The 17,370-nt window shown below is 33.6% G+C and overlaps 1 protein-coding gene across 3 annotated transcripts in view; it reads left to right on the top strand.

Annotated features, from left to right (window-relative positions):
• Positions 1–61: 61 nt before the first annotated feature.
• LOC121983996 (phospholipid-transporting ATPase 2-like) overlaps positions 62–17,370 on the top strand; it is a 30,064-nt gene continuing 12,755 nt past the window's right edge. For 2 of the 3 annotated variants that reach the window (XM_042536738.1, XM_042536740.1), the window contains exons 1-16: positions 62–265; positions 883–1,058; positions 4,092–4,305; positions 6,297–6,413; positions 7,868–7,960; positions 8,040–8,214; positions 8,854–9,020; positions 12,267–12,371; positions 12,701–12,798; positions 12,882–13,024; positions 14,577–14,673; positions 14,763–14,872; positions 15,098–15,262; positions 16,444–16,598; positions 16,673–16,753; positions 16,881–17,001. In XM_042536738.1, coding sequence (XP_042392672.1) covers positions 934–1,058; positions 4,092–4,305; positions 6,297–6,413; positions 7,868–7,960; positions 8,040–8,214; positions 8,854–9,020; positions 12,267–12,371; positions 12,701–12,798; positions 12,882–13,024; positions 14,577–14,673; positions 14,763–14,872; positions 15,098–15,262; positions 16,444–16,598; positions 16,673–16,753; positions 16,881–17,001 — 1,966 coding nt within the window. In that variant the 5' untranslated portion in view covers positions 62–265; positions 883–933. The remainder of the gene's footprint in view (positions 266–882; positions 1,059–4,091; positions 4,306–6,296; positions 6,414–7,867; positions 7,961–8,039; positions 8,215–8,853; positions 9,021–12,266; positions 12,372–12,700; positions 12,799–12,881; positions 13,025–14,576; positions 14,674–14,762; positions 14,873–15,097; positions 15,263–16,443; positions 16,599–16,672; positions 16,754–16,880; positions 17,002–17,370) is intronic. The other variant, XM_042536739.1, reaches the window with a different exon arrangement.

Below are 17,370 nucleotides of genomic sequence, written 5' to 3'. Positions count from 1 at the left end.
TAATTACTTTTGTAATTAAGAATAATGATAAATTAATAGTAATTACAAATGTAATGACAACCTGTGCCTGTGCGTAATTTCTTCGCCGCTTCCTTGGGCTTCGACTGGTCTCTCCTCCTGGAAGACCCGCGAGACCGCGAGAGCTGCTCCTCGGCACCCTGCCGCTCCCTCGGTCGCACGCCTATCCTCCTCGTCGTTCTCGCTCTGGCAGCTGTCGCGGTTGATGCTGTCGCCGGTGGAAGCTCAACTCTGTTAGTCTCCAAAAGTTAGTTTTTTTTTTCCTTTCCCAGATCTAATCGAATAAGCCTATGCCTTTTCCGACCATCATCGCACCGAATTGAGCGATTTCGATCCGTTCGGTTTCTTCGATTTTTTTAAACGATTTAGACTATTGACTTTTCATGATTTGAGATATTCTCGGATCCGAGAAATTGTCTTGAATCGGATCACGAATAAGTTTAACTACCGTCGAATTACTTCATCATTTTTTAAAAATAATTCTTCTCGATGTCAAATTTCTCGCCCTGATGGGGGAGCCTTTTGGTCTGAAGTTAGTTTTTATTGTTGTGAAGGCCAGAAACCTCGCCATGCAGACGCATGAAAAGGAATTCGGTCTAAATAATTTTCTATAAAGAAGGTTATTTTATCTATGCAGATCATGAAATAGTAGAAAGATACTCATATAGATATTAATTAATTACCACAAATTAATGTAAAGGCTGGACCATGTTCTTTAGTGCACCTTGCTGTTTTGTATTGGCATCTGGAATATAGCATTTACATCATCAAATTATTGGAATTTCTTTGGTGGTTCTTTTATGCCATTTTTTATGAGATTTATGAAATTCGATGCACTCTAAACACTGCCATCTTTGTTGATAGGAGATACTTTGGCTTATCTATCAGATGCATTGCAGATAGTCTCTGTCTACAATGATGAAACGCTTTGTCTACATCAATGATGATTCCTCGCAAAACCTATACTGTGACAATAGAATATCAAACAGAAAATACACTATATTGAACTTTCTTCCTAAGAATTTATGGGAGCAGTTCAGGTTTGGAAGCTTTTTTGAACCTCATCCATTAGCACTTCAAGTTACTTATTACTTGTGTACTTTCATCATAATTATCTAACACTTTTTTCTTTGTTTCATTTTTTGGTGAGCATGTAGAATTTGTATGTGAAATAAATTAGGCATATCCCTTCAACTATTCATCTGCATTTACTGCATTATTCAAATTTCTTAACGAACCATTAATATAATTTATCTTCATTGCCAAAATCTTTTAGCTGCTACGTAATTAGAATAATAATCTGCTGCTAAACCAAAATCTGTGTAGACAAATTGCTGCCTGTAGGTTTCTTCTGTTCCAAGACCTTCCTGCTTTTTTTTTTGCCTTTTGTTGTTGTTTAGTTTCTGTTTCTATGAAAAAAAACCCCTGCAATAGGTTTGCTGGCATTATATTTCACATAGTTATGACTATGAAACTTTAGGGAGCCCGCTTAGAATGCCTTGCCTAACAAAGCCCTCTTCAACTTGGTTTATGAACAAAAACGTTCATACTTTGCTAACTAGGGATGACATCAAGGCCTACAATTTAAGTTAGTTGCATAAGCAAATTTCACAGAGAAAATATTTCAATAGTGAAACCAATATTTAAGTAGGAGATTGTTAAACGTGTGGATCCTTAATGACACTCTATATAGTCTAAGGTGCTACACAAGGTTTAAAGGACAACATCAATGAACATCAAGGTTGGTTTTGTGGGAACACTTGATCAATGGAACATCTAGCAGACAAAACATCTAGTTTGGTCAATATAACAGTCAACTCATACTTATATATTGGTTTCACTATTGAATTTTTCTCTCTGTTAAATTTGCTTATGCCGATCCACTCTTCATATGGGGGGCCCTCCTCAACACTGACCATGAAGGCCAATTGAGGCCCTGTAAACTGTAAAGGTTCAAATTTCTCAACCATCACTTGATTGGTTAGCATGTGTTGAGTTCTCTAAGCTTCATATTTTCACAGGTGGCAATATTCCATTATTCACCAATCCTCTGATGAAATGGTACTTCAACTGAATGAGTTTCATCTTTAAATGAAAAACAAATTTGCACTAGGTGTACACCGCCCTAGTTGTTGCGAAAAAGAATATTATAATCCTATTCTCTTAGAAAGTTATTCAACTAAATAATCTCCGTTATACCACATTAGATTATACAAACATTCTCAATTAGTGTCTACACCACCAATGACCCTTGCTCATTTGTAAAGTCAAACCTTTTCTTATGATTGCCATGCTTCATTCATTTCTTGTATGCCTAAGGACCCGTATGATGACATCCTTTTAGGTACTATGCGTTATGATGCTCTATGATGATTGCTAATATTGATTTAAAGGAACTTGCAACATCTATATGTTTTGGCTCATGCAGTTAACCACCTCTTGGCTATGCTTGAAGTTATCAAGCACTTGTGTATTACCTAAAGACTAGGATATAAAGAACTTCAGATCAAGGCAATTTTTCAAGATATATATCATAAGAGAAACATATAGGTTGATTGTTTTATGATCCATGTTTTATTGATTTCGAGTTAGAATAGTGCATGTGGACACAACATATATGACTCTAATATAACTAATGGCTAAACAAGAAATTTTGAACTAAACAGTTAATTGGCTAACCACTTATTAAAAAGGTTCAAGTTGTTGGGCAAGAAATCAATTTATCTATTATATTTGTTCTTTGGAAGGCATCCACACAAATGTATGTGGATAGGAATCACATAGCAGCCACAAATAACCATATATGACGAAAGCAACCTACATATGAAGAAAAATTCTTATCTAGACTTTAAAACCCTATGCTACCTTTGTAACTTGTAACTTGTATAACACTTGGTTGGCAAGTGATGAAAGCTTTAGATATTAGTTATATGCATGTTATATTTTACGGCGATTTACCAAATGGCGCACACAAAGTTGGGAAATTCTCAAATTGCGCACCATACTTTGAGAATGACCAAATGGCGCATTGCTTTGGGCATCCTTCTCGTTCTGCCCCTCCTGCCAACCGTAGGTTTCAATTCCTACTTCCAAAGCATCCAAACCACACTCAAAACATTAAATATAAAAATTATTTATGTGGTTTGGATGCATGCAACCTCAACATCTCTCTCCCTCCCACTCTTTCCACTAGTGGAAAGTAAATCTCTCTCTCACTTCCTCTCACCTGTCAATTTCTACAACTCGATTTTTTTTTTAATATAACTACTAAAATCAGAACCAAGATTTGACAATACTTTCTCCAAACTCTACTCTTTAATGTGGCTACAAATTCGTAGAAATCTAAATAGCCTAGGTTCATCAGTAGCCTAGCTCTTGGTTACACCAATAAGATTTTGCTTTTAGGGTTTAGGAGTTGGGTTATAGTATTAAACACAAAAAAATTTCAAACCGAAAAAATGTTTGAAGTTTGCACAGGGTGCGCGGTAAGGTTCTTAGGGTAACATTACTCTCTCTCTCTCTCTCTCTCTCTCTATATATATATATATATATATATATATATATATAAAATTGATTTCTGTAATTAATTAATACTCTATAATTTATTGATAATTTATAATTATTTATTTGTAGTTATAATTAATTATCTATGTATAATTAACTATTTTGGCATTAATTAATCACAGATAATGTGCCAAAACTGTACAACACAACATGTCACAGTATCAAAACTATACCATTCCAGTTCAAACGGAAACTTTAGAATGACTCGAGATTTGTAACCTTGGCTTGGTATTGAAATGCTGATAGATGTATTCAAATAAATTGCCCCTTTCTGATGTAGTGTTTAATTAATGTTTATTTTTTTTTTTCAATATAACAAACCTTCATATTGAAGTATTAGAGGCTTGTTTTGATTCATTGCTACCACATTTATATTGTAAGAAACTTTGATTTAGTATTAAAGGTCTTGTACAGTAAGAGGAAATGCTATGATTTTCTATTTAGCCATTAGGAATGGATTATTTGCTAATGTTTCTTGGATATCTGTCTTATATTGATGATGTTTTCAGGAGGTTCATGAATCAGTACTTTTTGCTTATTGCCTGCCTCCAGCTGTGGTCACTAATCACTCCTGTGAATCCTGCAAGCACATGGGGCCCACTTATCATTATATTTGCTGTCTCAGCGACAAAAGAGGCATGGGATGACTACAATAGGTATCTTTCTGACAAGCAAGCAAACGAGAAGGAAGTATGGGTTGTAAAGGATGGAATTCGGAAACATGTATAGATTCTTTTTAAACTGATTTTATTATAATTTTGTTTTTGCAACTGACTTTGCTACATCTGGAAGTACAGTTTGTTCCATTAGTTGATCTGTTTCCATCAATCTTATTTCCAAGTTTTTTTCATTGAAATGCTCTCTATATTTTTAGTTTTTACTCAATCTTCTTATGGGATCATGTCTGTTAAGGATTATAACATTTTATTTGTTTCTTTTGTTTCATCTTTAATTTAGAATGAAGTTTGCTCATTTTGGTTTAGGGAGCTAGGCATCTTTTGGTGGGACAAATTTCATATACCATAAACTGTTTTTTAGATTTTTTTTGGATATTTGGTTGAACTCCTTGTGGTTGATACAGAACTTTTTTGTTCTCTGTTATTTTTCAACCTTATGTTTATTTATAGAATCTTATAGAACTTTTAACTTAAGAGTTTTCTTCAATTCATCTTAGGTATGATGACAAAATCTCATGATTTAGTATTTTCTTTTCTAATTATTATTTACATTACTTGTATGTTTAAGTGTGGTAATTATACTCCAAAATCTTTCAATTTCATAACTTGTTACCTTTTTCTGCATTTTTTTAGTTTAACTTTTTTTTTTTTTGCAAAGATCCTAGGTTTACTTGTCCCATGAACAATTTTTTTGGGACTATAAATTTGGATACCAAATTAGACCTAAGCCATTTAGGTTTGTCTCAAATAATGGTATGCTTTTCTAGATTGCTATGGCAATGTCTTATTATATTGTTATATCTGTCTCTCTTTCTCTTTTTTTGGCATTACTCCATAATTTTCTTGATCCTCTTCTGCTGATTTATAGTTTTTTGAAGTAACAAACTCAAGTTGTTGTGTTTCCACTAGCAGTGCCATAGTGTAGTCGGATCCAAATTTTTGGGCTAGTCAAACCTGGTATCATTTTGGAATATTGGAGACTAGGATGTTACTTTTGATATTTAATCGTAGCTAGAGTTTGGAGGTGTCGAATGTGGAAAGGCTAATGTTATAAAATAATTAATTATCTGAGAATTACTAAGCAGTACTATGTAAATGAGGTTAGCAGTCTCCTCTTTGCTCCATTAGAAATTTGGCTGCTGGCATTGTTCATCTGATGATCTGGAGCAGGAATAACATAAAAGAACCAGCAAATGATTGGATTGGTAGGAGCTCTAGTGGGCAATTAGATGGAGATCGAAGAGGAGAGAAGGAAAGAAATTCAGGAGTCTAGGATGAAACACATTGTTTCAGTGAGGTCTGTCTATTTTATACGGCTGTAATTTATTGGTTTATGGTATAGTCCAAACTCAGACGAAACCTTACTCTAAGAATTAAAAATTGCTTAGGATTTTCAAACTTAGTAAGATAGTGATATATTCTGGTCCTCTATCCCACACATGTAGGCCTTAAGTTGATTGCATGTATACTATTGATCAGTTTGGAAGAACTTAACTTTATCGCATCTAATAAACCTAGATTGGTTTTCCCCCACAAATTCTAGTATTCCTTTGACGTCTTAATTTTTTTTTTTCCGTTTTTGTTTCTTAATTCCAGTTTTGTTGGTTGGTGACACATAAAGCATATAATTTTTGTGGGTTGCTGAAACTGCTAATTTGACTGAATTTAACTTTTTTTGATTTTTTACAATTGGGCCGGAGGCATGGCAGGGTATAGTCAGATTTGTCTGCAAAGGGGAAAAAAGGAGAAAAAAAACTTCCTATTGAGTATTCAGTAGGTAGTATCTAATGTTTCTGTGTTGCTCATGAATGATGGAATGCAAGTACTAAGTTTTCAACGTTTCTTGAAGACCTACATATTTGCCATGTGAAGGACCATCTTTATTACTGAAAATTCTTTCTTTATATCAATGGAAATGAATTCTTTATTAGCATCAAGTCGATTGGACAATTTGCAGTTTATAGTGTACTTGTATTTGTCCAATAGTTTCAGACAATGGACATATTCTGCTTTATTACCTTCTTGATTCTGTTACAGATTAAAGCACAAGATATTCATGTTGGTAATATAGTGTGGTTGCGAGAGAATGATGAAGTCCCTTGTGATCTCGTTTTGATTGGGACATCTGAACCACAAGGCATCTGTTATGTGGAGGTAATCAACTAAGTATTTATTAGTGTTTTCTCTTTAATTAGATTTAGTGCAACATGACACATAATAGTAACATTTTATTCGTTAATTAACTAGGGAGCTGGCTACAAGTATTTGGTCATCTAATTCATCACTTTGTTGCTTTGTCCATCTGGAACTTGTGCACCATTTTAGTTATTTATGGGCCACGATGTTATCTATTGTTTTTGGGGGCTTGTGGCCAAAGCCATGAATGCATCAGAATGTTGACAATAACAAAACTCCTTATCATCATAGATATTGATTGCCACATAAGTAAAATGACAATAACAAAACTTATGAGCTTATTTATTTTAGTTAATTATTTTTAATGTCAAAATAAGAAGGGGAGCTTGGCACAACGGTAAAGTTGTTGCTTTGTAATCAAAATGTCACGGGTTCGAATCCGGGAAACAACCTCTTGCAAAAAGCAGATTAAGGTTGCGTAAAATGAATCCTTTTTCGTGCACTGCCCTTTTTTTTATTTTATTTTTAATGTCAAAAGAACATATATTTTCTGAGCGCAACATTTTAGTGGAATTATCATATGGACCCTTGGTTTGAAATTTCGAACTATACTGGGTGACACGGTCAAAATATATCATTGTGATAAAATATCGAAACTCAATACTAGTTGGTATATGTAATTTTTGTTGTGTTGTTGTGTAAATGATGTCGATGAGTACTGTGCCATATTGAATTCGACACCCCGACATGCTACAATTGTGTGAAGATGAATTGAAATAGTTTGTTTTTATTTTTACCTTGTGTCAGCACAATATAATGTTAAAGATACCATTTCTAAATGGAACACAAAGTCTAAAATTAGATATATAGTTGTGTTCTCTTCTTCATCTTCTTGCTTCTTCCTCACAAGTTTCCATCAACACTATACATCAAGATAATGGTACGAAACCAAAATAGTATTGTTCAAGTCAAAGTTCAAAACTCTGGCATAGTTTGAGATTTTCAACCTTGTACTGAACCAACATACCTTACCTGTCAACACTCAACACTAATGTGAACACAGTGACTGACAGTTGAATCCATGCGTTAAGGAATGTCTGCAAATATCTCTGTTTATGCATCAGTGTGCAAGGATATGCAAGTAGTGTTGGTTCATTGCTTAAGTTACCCACAGTTTCTCACTTAGAGAAGTTGATGTTCCTTGCCACTAATCTGCAGTGATGTTATACTAATGTTTAGTCAAAGATATTTAGGGAAGTAATCAATATTTTGTAGGGAATTAATCAATATTTTGTAGGCAATGAATAACAACTTAGCTCAAGCATGGGAATCTTCTTGTTGCAATTTTTAATTGACTAAATTTTATTGAAATGTAGTTACAGGCTACTACTGTTTTCTATATGTAATTAGTTACTATATGATGTTTATATATAGTCAATACCTAACCCATGCTTATCTGATTGTCTCACAAGACCGCTGCTTTAGATGGTGAGACTGATCTAAAGACAAGGGTTCTTCCATCATCTTGTATTGGATTAACACCGGAACAGTTGCATAAAATCAAGGTACTTCACTATGTTTCATTAGTATTTTGATGAAGATTCTCCATATATTCTTAGTTCTTTTTCCCTCTTAAATGAACAGGGTGTGATTGAATGTCCCAATCCTGACAAAGACATCAGAAGATTTGACTCAAATATGCGATTGTTTCCTCCCTTCATTGATAATGACTTGTGTCCATTAACCATCGACAACACGCTTCTACAGTCATGCTATTTGAGGAATACTGAATGGGCTTGTGGAGTTGCTGTTTATACAGGCTAGACAGAAATTCTTGGAATTTTTTTTGTTCTCTTTATTTGTTTATCTTAAAATTTTAAAAAACATTTTTAATATAAAATGATACTTTATCATATAAGGAACAGATACCTACATCAATAATCATAACTTGACATCGTAATGATATTGTAGAATGAGTCCGCATATTTAGAGCATAATTGGAGCTCGTTATTTTAATTTTAAAATGAAAAACTTGTGGTTGGAACTTTCTGTTTTCTCCTTTTCCATCAGTTAATTTTTGGTAAAAAAAAGTCTATCTTTCTCTCATTTATAGAGCATTCCTTTTTTTTTGTAATTTTCATTGGAGCTTGTGAATATCTTTACAGCCGTATGTACAAATAGAAACATGTTCAAATTCTTAGAACTCTAGAATATAGGACGTTATAGATTCAGCCCAGTAGTTGGGAATAATTATCATTTTCTTCTATATGGTCATTTTGAGTTTTCCTCATTTTTGTCAGAACTTATAATTATCCTTTGAATGAAAGAATTCTTAGATTATAATTGGTGTTCAGTTCAGTATTCTTTCTTCCTTTCCGTGTATTGATTGCTGTGTATTGATTAGCATGGTTGCAGCTCAAAACAATAAATGGTAATCTGCTCCTTCATTTTTTCACAGGCAATGAAACCAAATTGGGAATGAGTAGGGGTGTACCTGAGCCAAAACTTACGGCTGTTGATGCAATGATTGATAAGTTGACTGGAGCTATTTTTTTATTCCAAATTGTTGTGGTAATTGTCCTAGGTTTTGCTGGCAACATTTGGAAGGACACTGAAGCCCGCAAGGTACTTTTATATTTTATTTATTACTATTAATTATATTGTCTAAAAACCAAATTTGAAGGACTCAGCTATCTTGTGAAAAATTATTTATGATTATTGCATTCTCCTGGTTAACCACCAACTGCCATCCATGTAGTTGCTTGTATAGACACCATGCTGACATAAGTGGTGTGTTATCATAATCTCTTACCAGTATGCTTGATAGTATTATTAACTGTGATTTATTTTTTAAAAATATTGGTTCCATGTATTCTTTTAGCAGTCTTTTACCCTAATTCATGTCTGACTTGATGATTTGTTGCTGAATGAAATTCTCCTTGATATTTCTTGTTATTCATTGAGAAAGTGAAATGGAAGTAGGCTGAGCTTAAAACATCACTAGCATGAGTACCTGGGCAATTCATGGGTTGCTGATTTCATTGCAGCAGATGAGGAAGATCATGAATGGAAAGGAGTGAGGTGGAGAGGGAGAGATGGGAGTCATTGGTAGGGTTGAGGGAGTCAGGGGAGGGTGTGATCCACACCACAAAAAAGGAGTTTGTGCGTCTGGCGACCCACACACAGACAAAGGATTTCTATGGCCAGACTATGCATGGGTGATACCGTAAGTGGTGCTTGTGTGTGAAGGGAGCAACAATTGTTTTGCGAGTGAAGCGAAGGATAGTGATAACTAGAGTGCACGTAGGAGAACCTAAACACAATGATGACTAGGCTACAATTTGGGGATTAACAAGTGATGATGACTCTTGTGTGCAAGGGGGATGATGAATGTAATGAGAGTGAGTTGGTGATTGTTAAAAGATGCACATGTAGGCCGTGGTGACTCCTAAGTAGACAATGGCGACATTCATATTGGTGAAGGATGAAGGTGGCTAGGCTACACATAGGTAGTGATGGTCAATGCGTATGTGAATGATGATGGTTGGTAGGTTGCATACGGGAGGAGGCAACACAATAATGGGTGTTACGAGTGACGATAGTGGGGCGATAATGAATGTTGCAAGAATGGGTTTGGATGTGTGAGAGGATGGTGTGACCGTGTGACATAAGAGGAAAGAGCTTGTAGGTGCAACAATGATAGTTAACTAACCAAATCAATTTGCTTTGATTTGGGTTGGTTGACATTAAGATTTAAGGGGGTGTTTGGTTGATGGGTTTGGGAATGAGGGAATGGAATGATAGTAAAAGATAGTGTTTGGATTGTGGGTTTGGGAATGACATTTTGGGAATGATTGCTAGATTTATGGGAATCAACCAAACCCATATAACTTGATGGGTTTCATTTCCATTCCTATTCCCATTCCACCCTACTATCAAACCCATACCCATAATCATTCCCATCATTTAACCAAACACCCCCTAAATTTGGTTATATCTCTCATTTCAATTTAATATTTAACTTAAAATTTACAATATTAAAATTTCATTTAACCTAAACTAACAGAACCAAATTGATAATTTCAGTACACTTTCAATTCTATTTAATTATGATTTTGATTTCCTTCAATTTTACACTATATGAATAAACTCCATCTATTCTAGTTCAATTTTGTATAGTTTCAGTCAAATAAACACCCCAAATCAAATCATTTCCTCAATTTTTTTGACAGAATGTGTTCAGTCTGTTTTGGACATCTTATAGTTTTGATTCAATTTTGGCTTGTTTGTAATTTATAAATATATTTGTGTTGCAAATAAATATTTATAAATTATAATATTTGGATGTGAAATCAGTTAAACTAAAATTAAACTGAATCAAATTGATAATTTCATCTTAGTTTGAATTCTACTTATATGCCAATTTGATTTGAGTTTATTAAATTAATATAATAAATTTAATTTGGTCTAATCGTGTCAATTTGATTCAATTTAAATCCAATGAATACTCTTAGTATAATTATATAAAATACATATTAGTAATATATTATACCACATGGATATGATTTTTCTTTCAGTTCAAATCAAAGCAAAGTAAACCAAGTTTTTCAATGTTTATTTTTATTAACCAAACTAAACCAAATTCAATCATGATCAATTTAGTTTGATTTCTATTAAATTTGCATTCAAGCATTAAAATTGTTAAATGTTATTGTTTGGATTTAATTTTTCACTGATAAAATTTTATATTAAAAACAATATAATAAATAAAATTATCAGTCTGCAATATATACTGTATATATGTTCAATTATTCAAAATATATCTCTATGGAAGATATATTTTATTGGTAAAAAAGCTAAATTTGAATTTTTAATTTGGTTTGATTTGTAATGAAGAAAATTAAAATTTATTATGATTCCATCAACCCTGGCCAAACCAAACAAATATGATTTAAAGAACTAAACTTGAATTGAATTTCTAATCTATTTCAGTTTTGTTTTTTGGTTTGAACCAAAAAATATGTTTATTTTTTATTTATTTATAATGAAATATATATATATATATATATATTAAAATTTCCATTTTTTATTCAAGTAAGGTAAATTGTTTTGAGAAAAGATTTTTAAAAGGAAAGAACATATTTAATTTTTTCTTACCCATATTTTTTTTCAATTTTTTTGTTATCATTTTTTAAATATAGGAAGTGTGTGCCCTCCCCCTTGCTACATGGCATGGTAGGCTATGGACTTTAATATAATAATGAAAGTTAACATTGTGATAATTGTTATCAGTGCTAAGGCAACTTATTTGCTTTAGGTGAGTTCTGTCTAGTTTTGCAGTCAGAACATTTTTGCAGTAGAAGTCATTCTTTAGAAAGTTTCTTTTGTATCCACATGTATTTGCCTCCTTGATATGTATTTTAGTGAAAGGGTGTATATATTAGTCTTCTCAGTTGTAAAATATAGCTTTTTATACTCAGAGATTCATCTAGGCATATATATGCAAGAACTTAATATGAGCTTACCTATTCACCAGTATAGTATAAATGTCGTAGCAGTCATTATATCATTTTGATACGCAACTTCGATGAAGCTGCAGAAGGTAACAGTGTTCATCCATCAAATTAAGATTTTCTATATCTTCTTTTCTTCTGTAGTTTATGTAACTCTGTGCGTATTAGATGTTTTTGATTAGTCCAAATATGGTGATTAAAATATGCCCAATGTTTACTTGATTAAGATAGTTGGTTAATGTACGATGAATTAAATTTATATTTAACTGGTGATTGTAGATGTTTACTTGGCTGCACTATTGCTTTTATATTTTTCCTTGGTTTTTGCAACTAATAATTTGTTTCTGGATTAATGTAGCAATGGTATGCCCAGTATCCTGAGGATGGTCCATGGTACGAACTCCTGGTCATTCCCCTACGTTTTGAGCTCTTATGTTCCATTATGATACCTATTTCTCTGAAGGTATGTTATATGCATATGGGAATTATTTTGTTTGTTAGACCCTGAACTTCATTTTCAATATTTCAGTTAGGATAAATACTTTTCAACCTTAGTGTTCTTTGTTAATATATCTACTGAAATATATTATTTTCGATAAGAATTCATGTTCTCATGAATGAAAACTAAGCAATGTGGAAGTATAACTGAAATAAATCCTCCAGAATCTCTGTAAATATGAAGCAATTTTCTCACTTCAACCCTATTTGTAATTTAACAAATTCTATATTATATACAATACTTTATTCCTCCTTGTTTTCAGCTAGCATCTCTGTGGTTTCTCTATTTTGTAGGTGTCTCTTGATCTAGTGAAAAGTATATATGCAAAGTTTATTGACTGGGATGAGGAAATGTATGATCATGAAACGATGACTGCTCCTCATGCAGCGAAGTAGGTGTAGTGTTGCACTCCTACCTTGTTCATAAGTGTGGAGCGTTTTTTGTCTGTTGGCACTAATGGTTTATTTCTTTCAGCACAGCAATAAGTGAAGATCTTGGACAAGTTGAATATATTTTAACTGACAAGACAGGGACACTTACAGAGAATAAGATGAGTTTTAGAAGATGCTGTATCAATGGTACTTTTTATGGCAATGAGAGTGGAGATGCTTTGAAAGGTTATTTTATGACTCAACTATTTCAGTTAATGCTATTTGGTAAATATTTTTGATTTTATCATCCTCAAGCATGTAGAAACACAATCAAAAGTGTGTATTTGATATGGATGACATGGTACAAATACCATTTTTCAAAATTTTCACATTTTTTTCTCGTGTTTCTCTCAAAACTTTGGAGGACTTTCTAAAACATCATTTCAGCCTATTAGTGAAATAGTCATGGATCCCTAAAACGGAAAGAAGTAACATGCTTTCCAGACTGGTGTTAAGAAATGAGGTTTTCTATTGTAATATTGTTGGAATATTTATATAGCTTCCAAGCCTAATCACATATTAGAAAATAACAATGCAGGATTAAACTCATTATGCATAACATTCTTCTTTCATTGGAGCTTAGGTATCTATCAGCATTGGCATTTTTGTTGCAGAGAACAATGAGTGGAGAAGGGGGATGGGGTGAACTGCAACTGATTGGGAATTAAAATTAAGGTAATATTACATGGATAGGGAATGAAGCTGAGGATAAGTGGTAGTGGTAGAGAGGACATGTGATCCTATGTTAATCAAATTTAAGCACAAGTATGCAATGAGTGTACATCCAAGTGTTCATCAACTGTGCTTCTATAAGTTTTTACACTTGAGTCGATTGATATTGGGTCTTCACTTAGAGTCTATGTTCAAGTGTTAGAATTTGACACCGGTATAGAATGGATAGGTGAAGATTGTGTGATCTGTGCAAAGAAGATGGGTAGACCAAGTATTAGCAGATAGCATGACACTAAATTCATTAATTCTTTAATGTGAAGAGAAACCCCTTCAAACTTCAATGAACATGTGTTCTTAGGAATTAGTTGGTACATTGCTTTTAAACATAAATTGACTGACATCACTCTCTGCTCTGTGCCACTGTGAAAGAACTATTGTTCTTGAGATTATATTGACAGGAGGGGTGCAATTTTTAACTTAGATTACACTTAGAAGGCCTGTTCTGAGAAATGTTTACTTGATTGTTCAAGGATCTCATAATCAAAGGGCACTAAAGTAGTCTTTAGTAAAAGAATGTTTGGTTGGCTTGCTGGGATTGTACAACATTACATGGTTTCTTTTTTGTGCTATACTAAGGAAAAAAAACTGTGGTTGTGCTGGATAATTTAAACTGACAAAGAATTGGTTAGTGAAGCTTGGGCCATGGTTCATATATTTTCCTTGAGATTGAGAAGTTGTTGTTGAAGCCCTGTGGGGGAATGGTTTATTGATGTCTGTATAATAAAACTAGCCAATCTGGTTACTTGAATCTCATTGTAGTTAAGATATTTGTTGCTTTTCTTATAAACAAGGATATAATAGTAAGAATTGTTTTGCAGAAGACTAATCACATATACTTTTCTGCTTGTCATACACTTTCACTATGCAGCTAGTTATGCTGATTCTTTTCACGGTTAACCTTGAAAATTAACTATCTATTACATGTATGTTACTGATAGTGCTCTATCACACTCCTATGTGGGAAGTTTTACTATTCTTGTATCTGATAATCTTTTTGTTTAGATAGATGTCGAACTGTTGAATGCTGTCATCAATAATGTTCCTGATGTAATCAGATTTCTTACAATCATGACAATCTGCAATACAGTTGTCCCTGTCAGAAGGTTTTTGACCCGCATTTGAATTTGTTTGTGGTTCTTTAATTGTTATCTATATACTGTTGAATCCTAAAGAATTCTATCTTCTTGTGTAGCATGAGTGGGAATATCTTGTATAAAGCTCAATCTCAGGATGAGGATGCACTTGTTAATGCTGCTGCTAGATTGCATATGGTTCTCATAAGTAAAAACGGGAACAGTCTTGGTAAGTTAGCCTGCTTAGGAAGGTAAGCTTGATGGTTGTCAGGCAAATCTGTTGATTTATAGCATTTTCACCAATGATGATGTTGATGTCTGTTGCTCTCTCAGTGTGCTCATCAGCACAGTTTCTCATCCAGTTGTTTCACATTTGTCTGGGATTATTCTGTTCCAGTTCCTTTTCTCTCTTTCCAGATAATATCCTTTTTTTGACTATTTATTTTGTTGGCAGAAATCAATTTTAATGGCAAACTGATCCACTATGAGATACTAGATACTCTAGAGTTCACTTCCGAACGCAAAAGAATGTCAGTGGTTGTTAAGGATTCTGAGGATGGGAAGATCCTTCTCTTGTCCAAGGGTGCAGATGAAGCTATCCTTCCTTTATCGTATGCTGGTAATTTACTGTTATTGTCATGGTTTGTCTACTTGACAAGTCACTTTGTAGTCGGTTGTGTTTCATTCATACTGTCATTTGATATCATTATCATATGTATCTGGATAGCTAGCCTTGTTGAATCCAGAATCTTTAGAGAGTGTTTATTTTTTATATATTTTTGAATTTCATCAGAATCATATGTATTCTATGTTATGGTTTTAGATATTTGATTGGAATGGGTAGTAACTATCCGGTATATATTTGTGCCTTGCATCATATATCATGGAAGTTTTATGGACCAGTTCATACTGGTTTAGACTTGGAGTCATGACCAATCCAGGCCAATTAATACATGTTCTAACCAATCAAAAGAGGAGTTTTCTAATACCTTTTCTTTCCTATCTCTTTAGTTTTTGTCTGTCTTCCACCTCTATTGTCTTTTCCTTGTCATTTGGGTCGTCTCTTAATTCCCTTGGTTCTCCTTTTCTTACTCTTTATCTCTCCACCTCCTGCACCACTCTTCTTCCTCATCTTTCTCCCTCTGCAATGGTAGCTTTTTATTGTTAAATTTGAAGTTTTTCCATGTTGGACTTCAGCAACATGACCGGTCTCTATTTTCATATTGAATATTTGTTTTTTTTGTTACAATGCAATTCACTGGAGTAGTTCGTATTTTGAACAATATACCATGTTGGATGTTGTTTCTGACTAATTAATTTACACGTGATTTTCCACAAAAAGAAAGCTAGGAATGGAAGTCTTTTCTTCCATATTCCTTGGTGCAACTTTCTTTCACTTATTTCAGTAAATAAGTTATAATTTGATTCTAAGTTGTCTGCAAAGACATGTCATTGTTTTCCTCAACAAGAAAGCTAGGAACAGAAGTCTTCTCTTCCATATTCCTTGCCTCCTTGGTGGAGCTTTCTTTCACTTAGTAAATAACTTATTAGTTTACATGCAGACTTCACTACACATTTTTTTGCCATTGGATCATTTCTACTATTGCTCATAAGAATAGGAAAACTTTTTATCTTGTTAAGGTTGACTGATTGAAATATGAAAAAAAATTATCTTGTGAAGGTTGACTGATTTCCTTATTATTGTTTCTGAAGTATTTGAACATCCAATGTTTTCAAGACCTTAACAGATTTTTCTTTACCGTATAACATGTTAATTGAATGCCATTAAAACTATTTCAGGGCAGCAGATTAGGCCTTTTGTTGATGCTGTGGATCAATATGCTCAGTTGGGTCTGCGAACTCTTTGTTTGGGATGGCGTGAGTTGAAAGATGATGAGTATAAAGATTGGTCACAAGCATTTAAGGAGGCCAGAAGTACATTAGTTAATAGAGAAGTAAGTCATAGTGGTATTTTGTTAAATTTTCATGACATTCAGGAATCTAAGCGTCTTGCTTCCTCTCTGTTTAGTGGAAGCTGGATGAAGTTTGCCAAAGATTAGAGCATGACCTTGAGGTTATTGGCGTTACCGCAGTTGAAGACCAATTGCAGGTTTATTCTTTAGATAATTATTAGCATTTTTTTTCTGTATCTTTAAATTTTCTTGGTCTCTCTTTCATATACATGACACGATGTACTAATGGTATTTTATATCAAACTTTTGCCTTTTTACATTTAGGATGGTGTGCCGGAAACAATTGAAACACTAAGGAAGGCCGGAATCAATTTTTGGATGCTAACTGGCGACAAACAGAAAACAGCCATCCAAATTGCTCTTTTATGCAACTTCATTTCCTCAGGTGCATAGATTTTTTATTACTTTTTTCTTTTGGGCAAATAAGGGTATGTGATATCTATGTTGACCTGATGAAGGTATGCAATATCTACATCAACCTAATGTGGGCGTGTGGTATCTATAATCACCTGATGAGGGTGTGTAGTATCTATAAAGATCCTGATGAAGTATGTGGTATCTTGGCTGGCTTGACTAGACTCCTTGTGTCTGTCTTCTGCGTGTGTGTTGCATGGAATTTCACCAGAGTACTTTCACTAAGATTTCCATATGTTAGATGCAGAATGACAGTTGCTCCGTACTGGCTATTCAATCTTTTTATAGATGTATGTGTAACAAAGGGCTTATGTTGCATGGCTAGGAATTATTAAGTCAA

Source organism: Zingiber officinale, chromosome 5B (genome assembly GCF_018446385.1).
Source record: "Zingiber officinale cultivar Zhangliang chromosome 5B, Zo_v1.1, whole genome shotgun sequence".
In the NCBI taxonomy this organism is placed as follows: Eukaryota; Viridiplantae; Streptophyta; class Magnoliopsida; order Zingiberales; family Zingiberaceae; genus Zingiber; species Zingiber officinale.
This window is presented reverse-complemented; position numbering and strand designations above follow the sequence as displayed.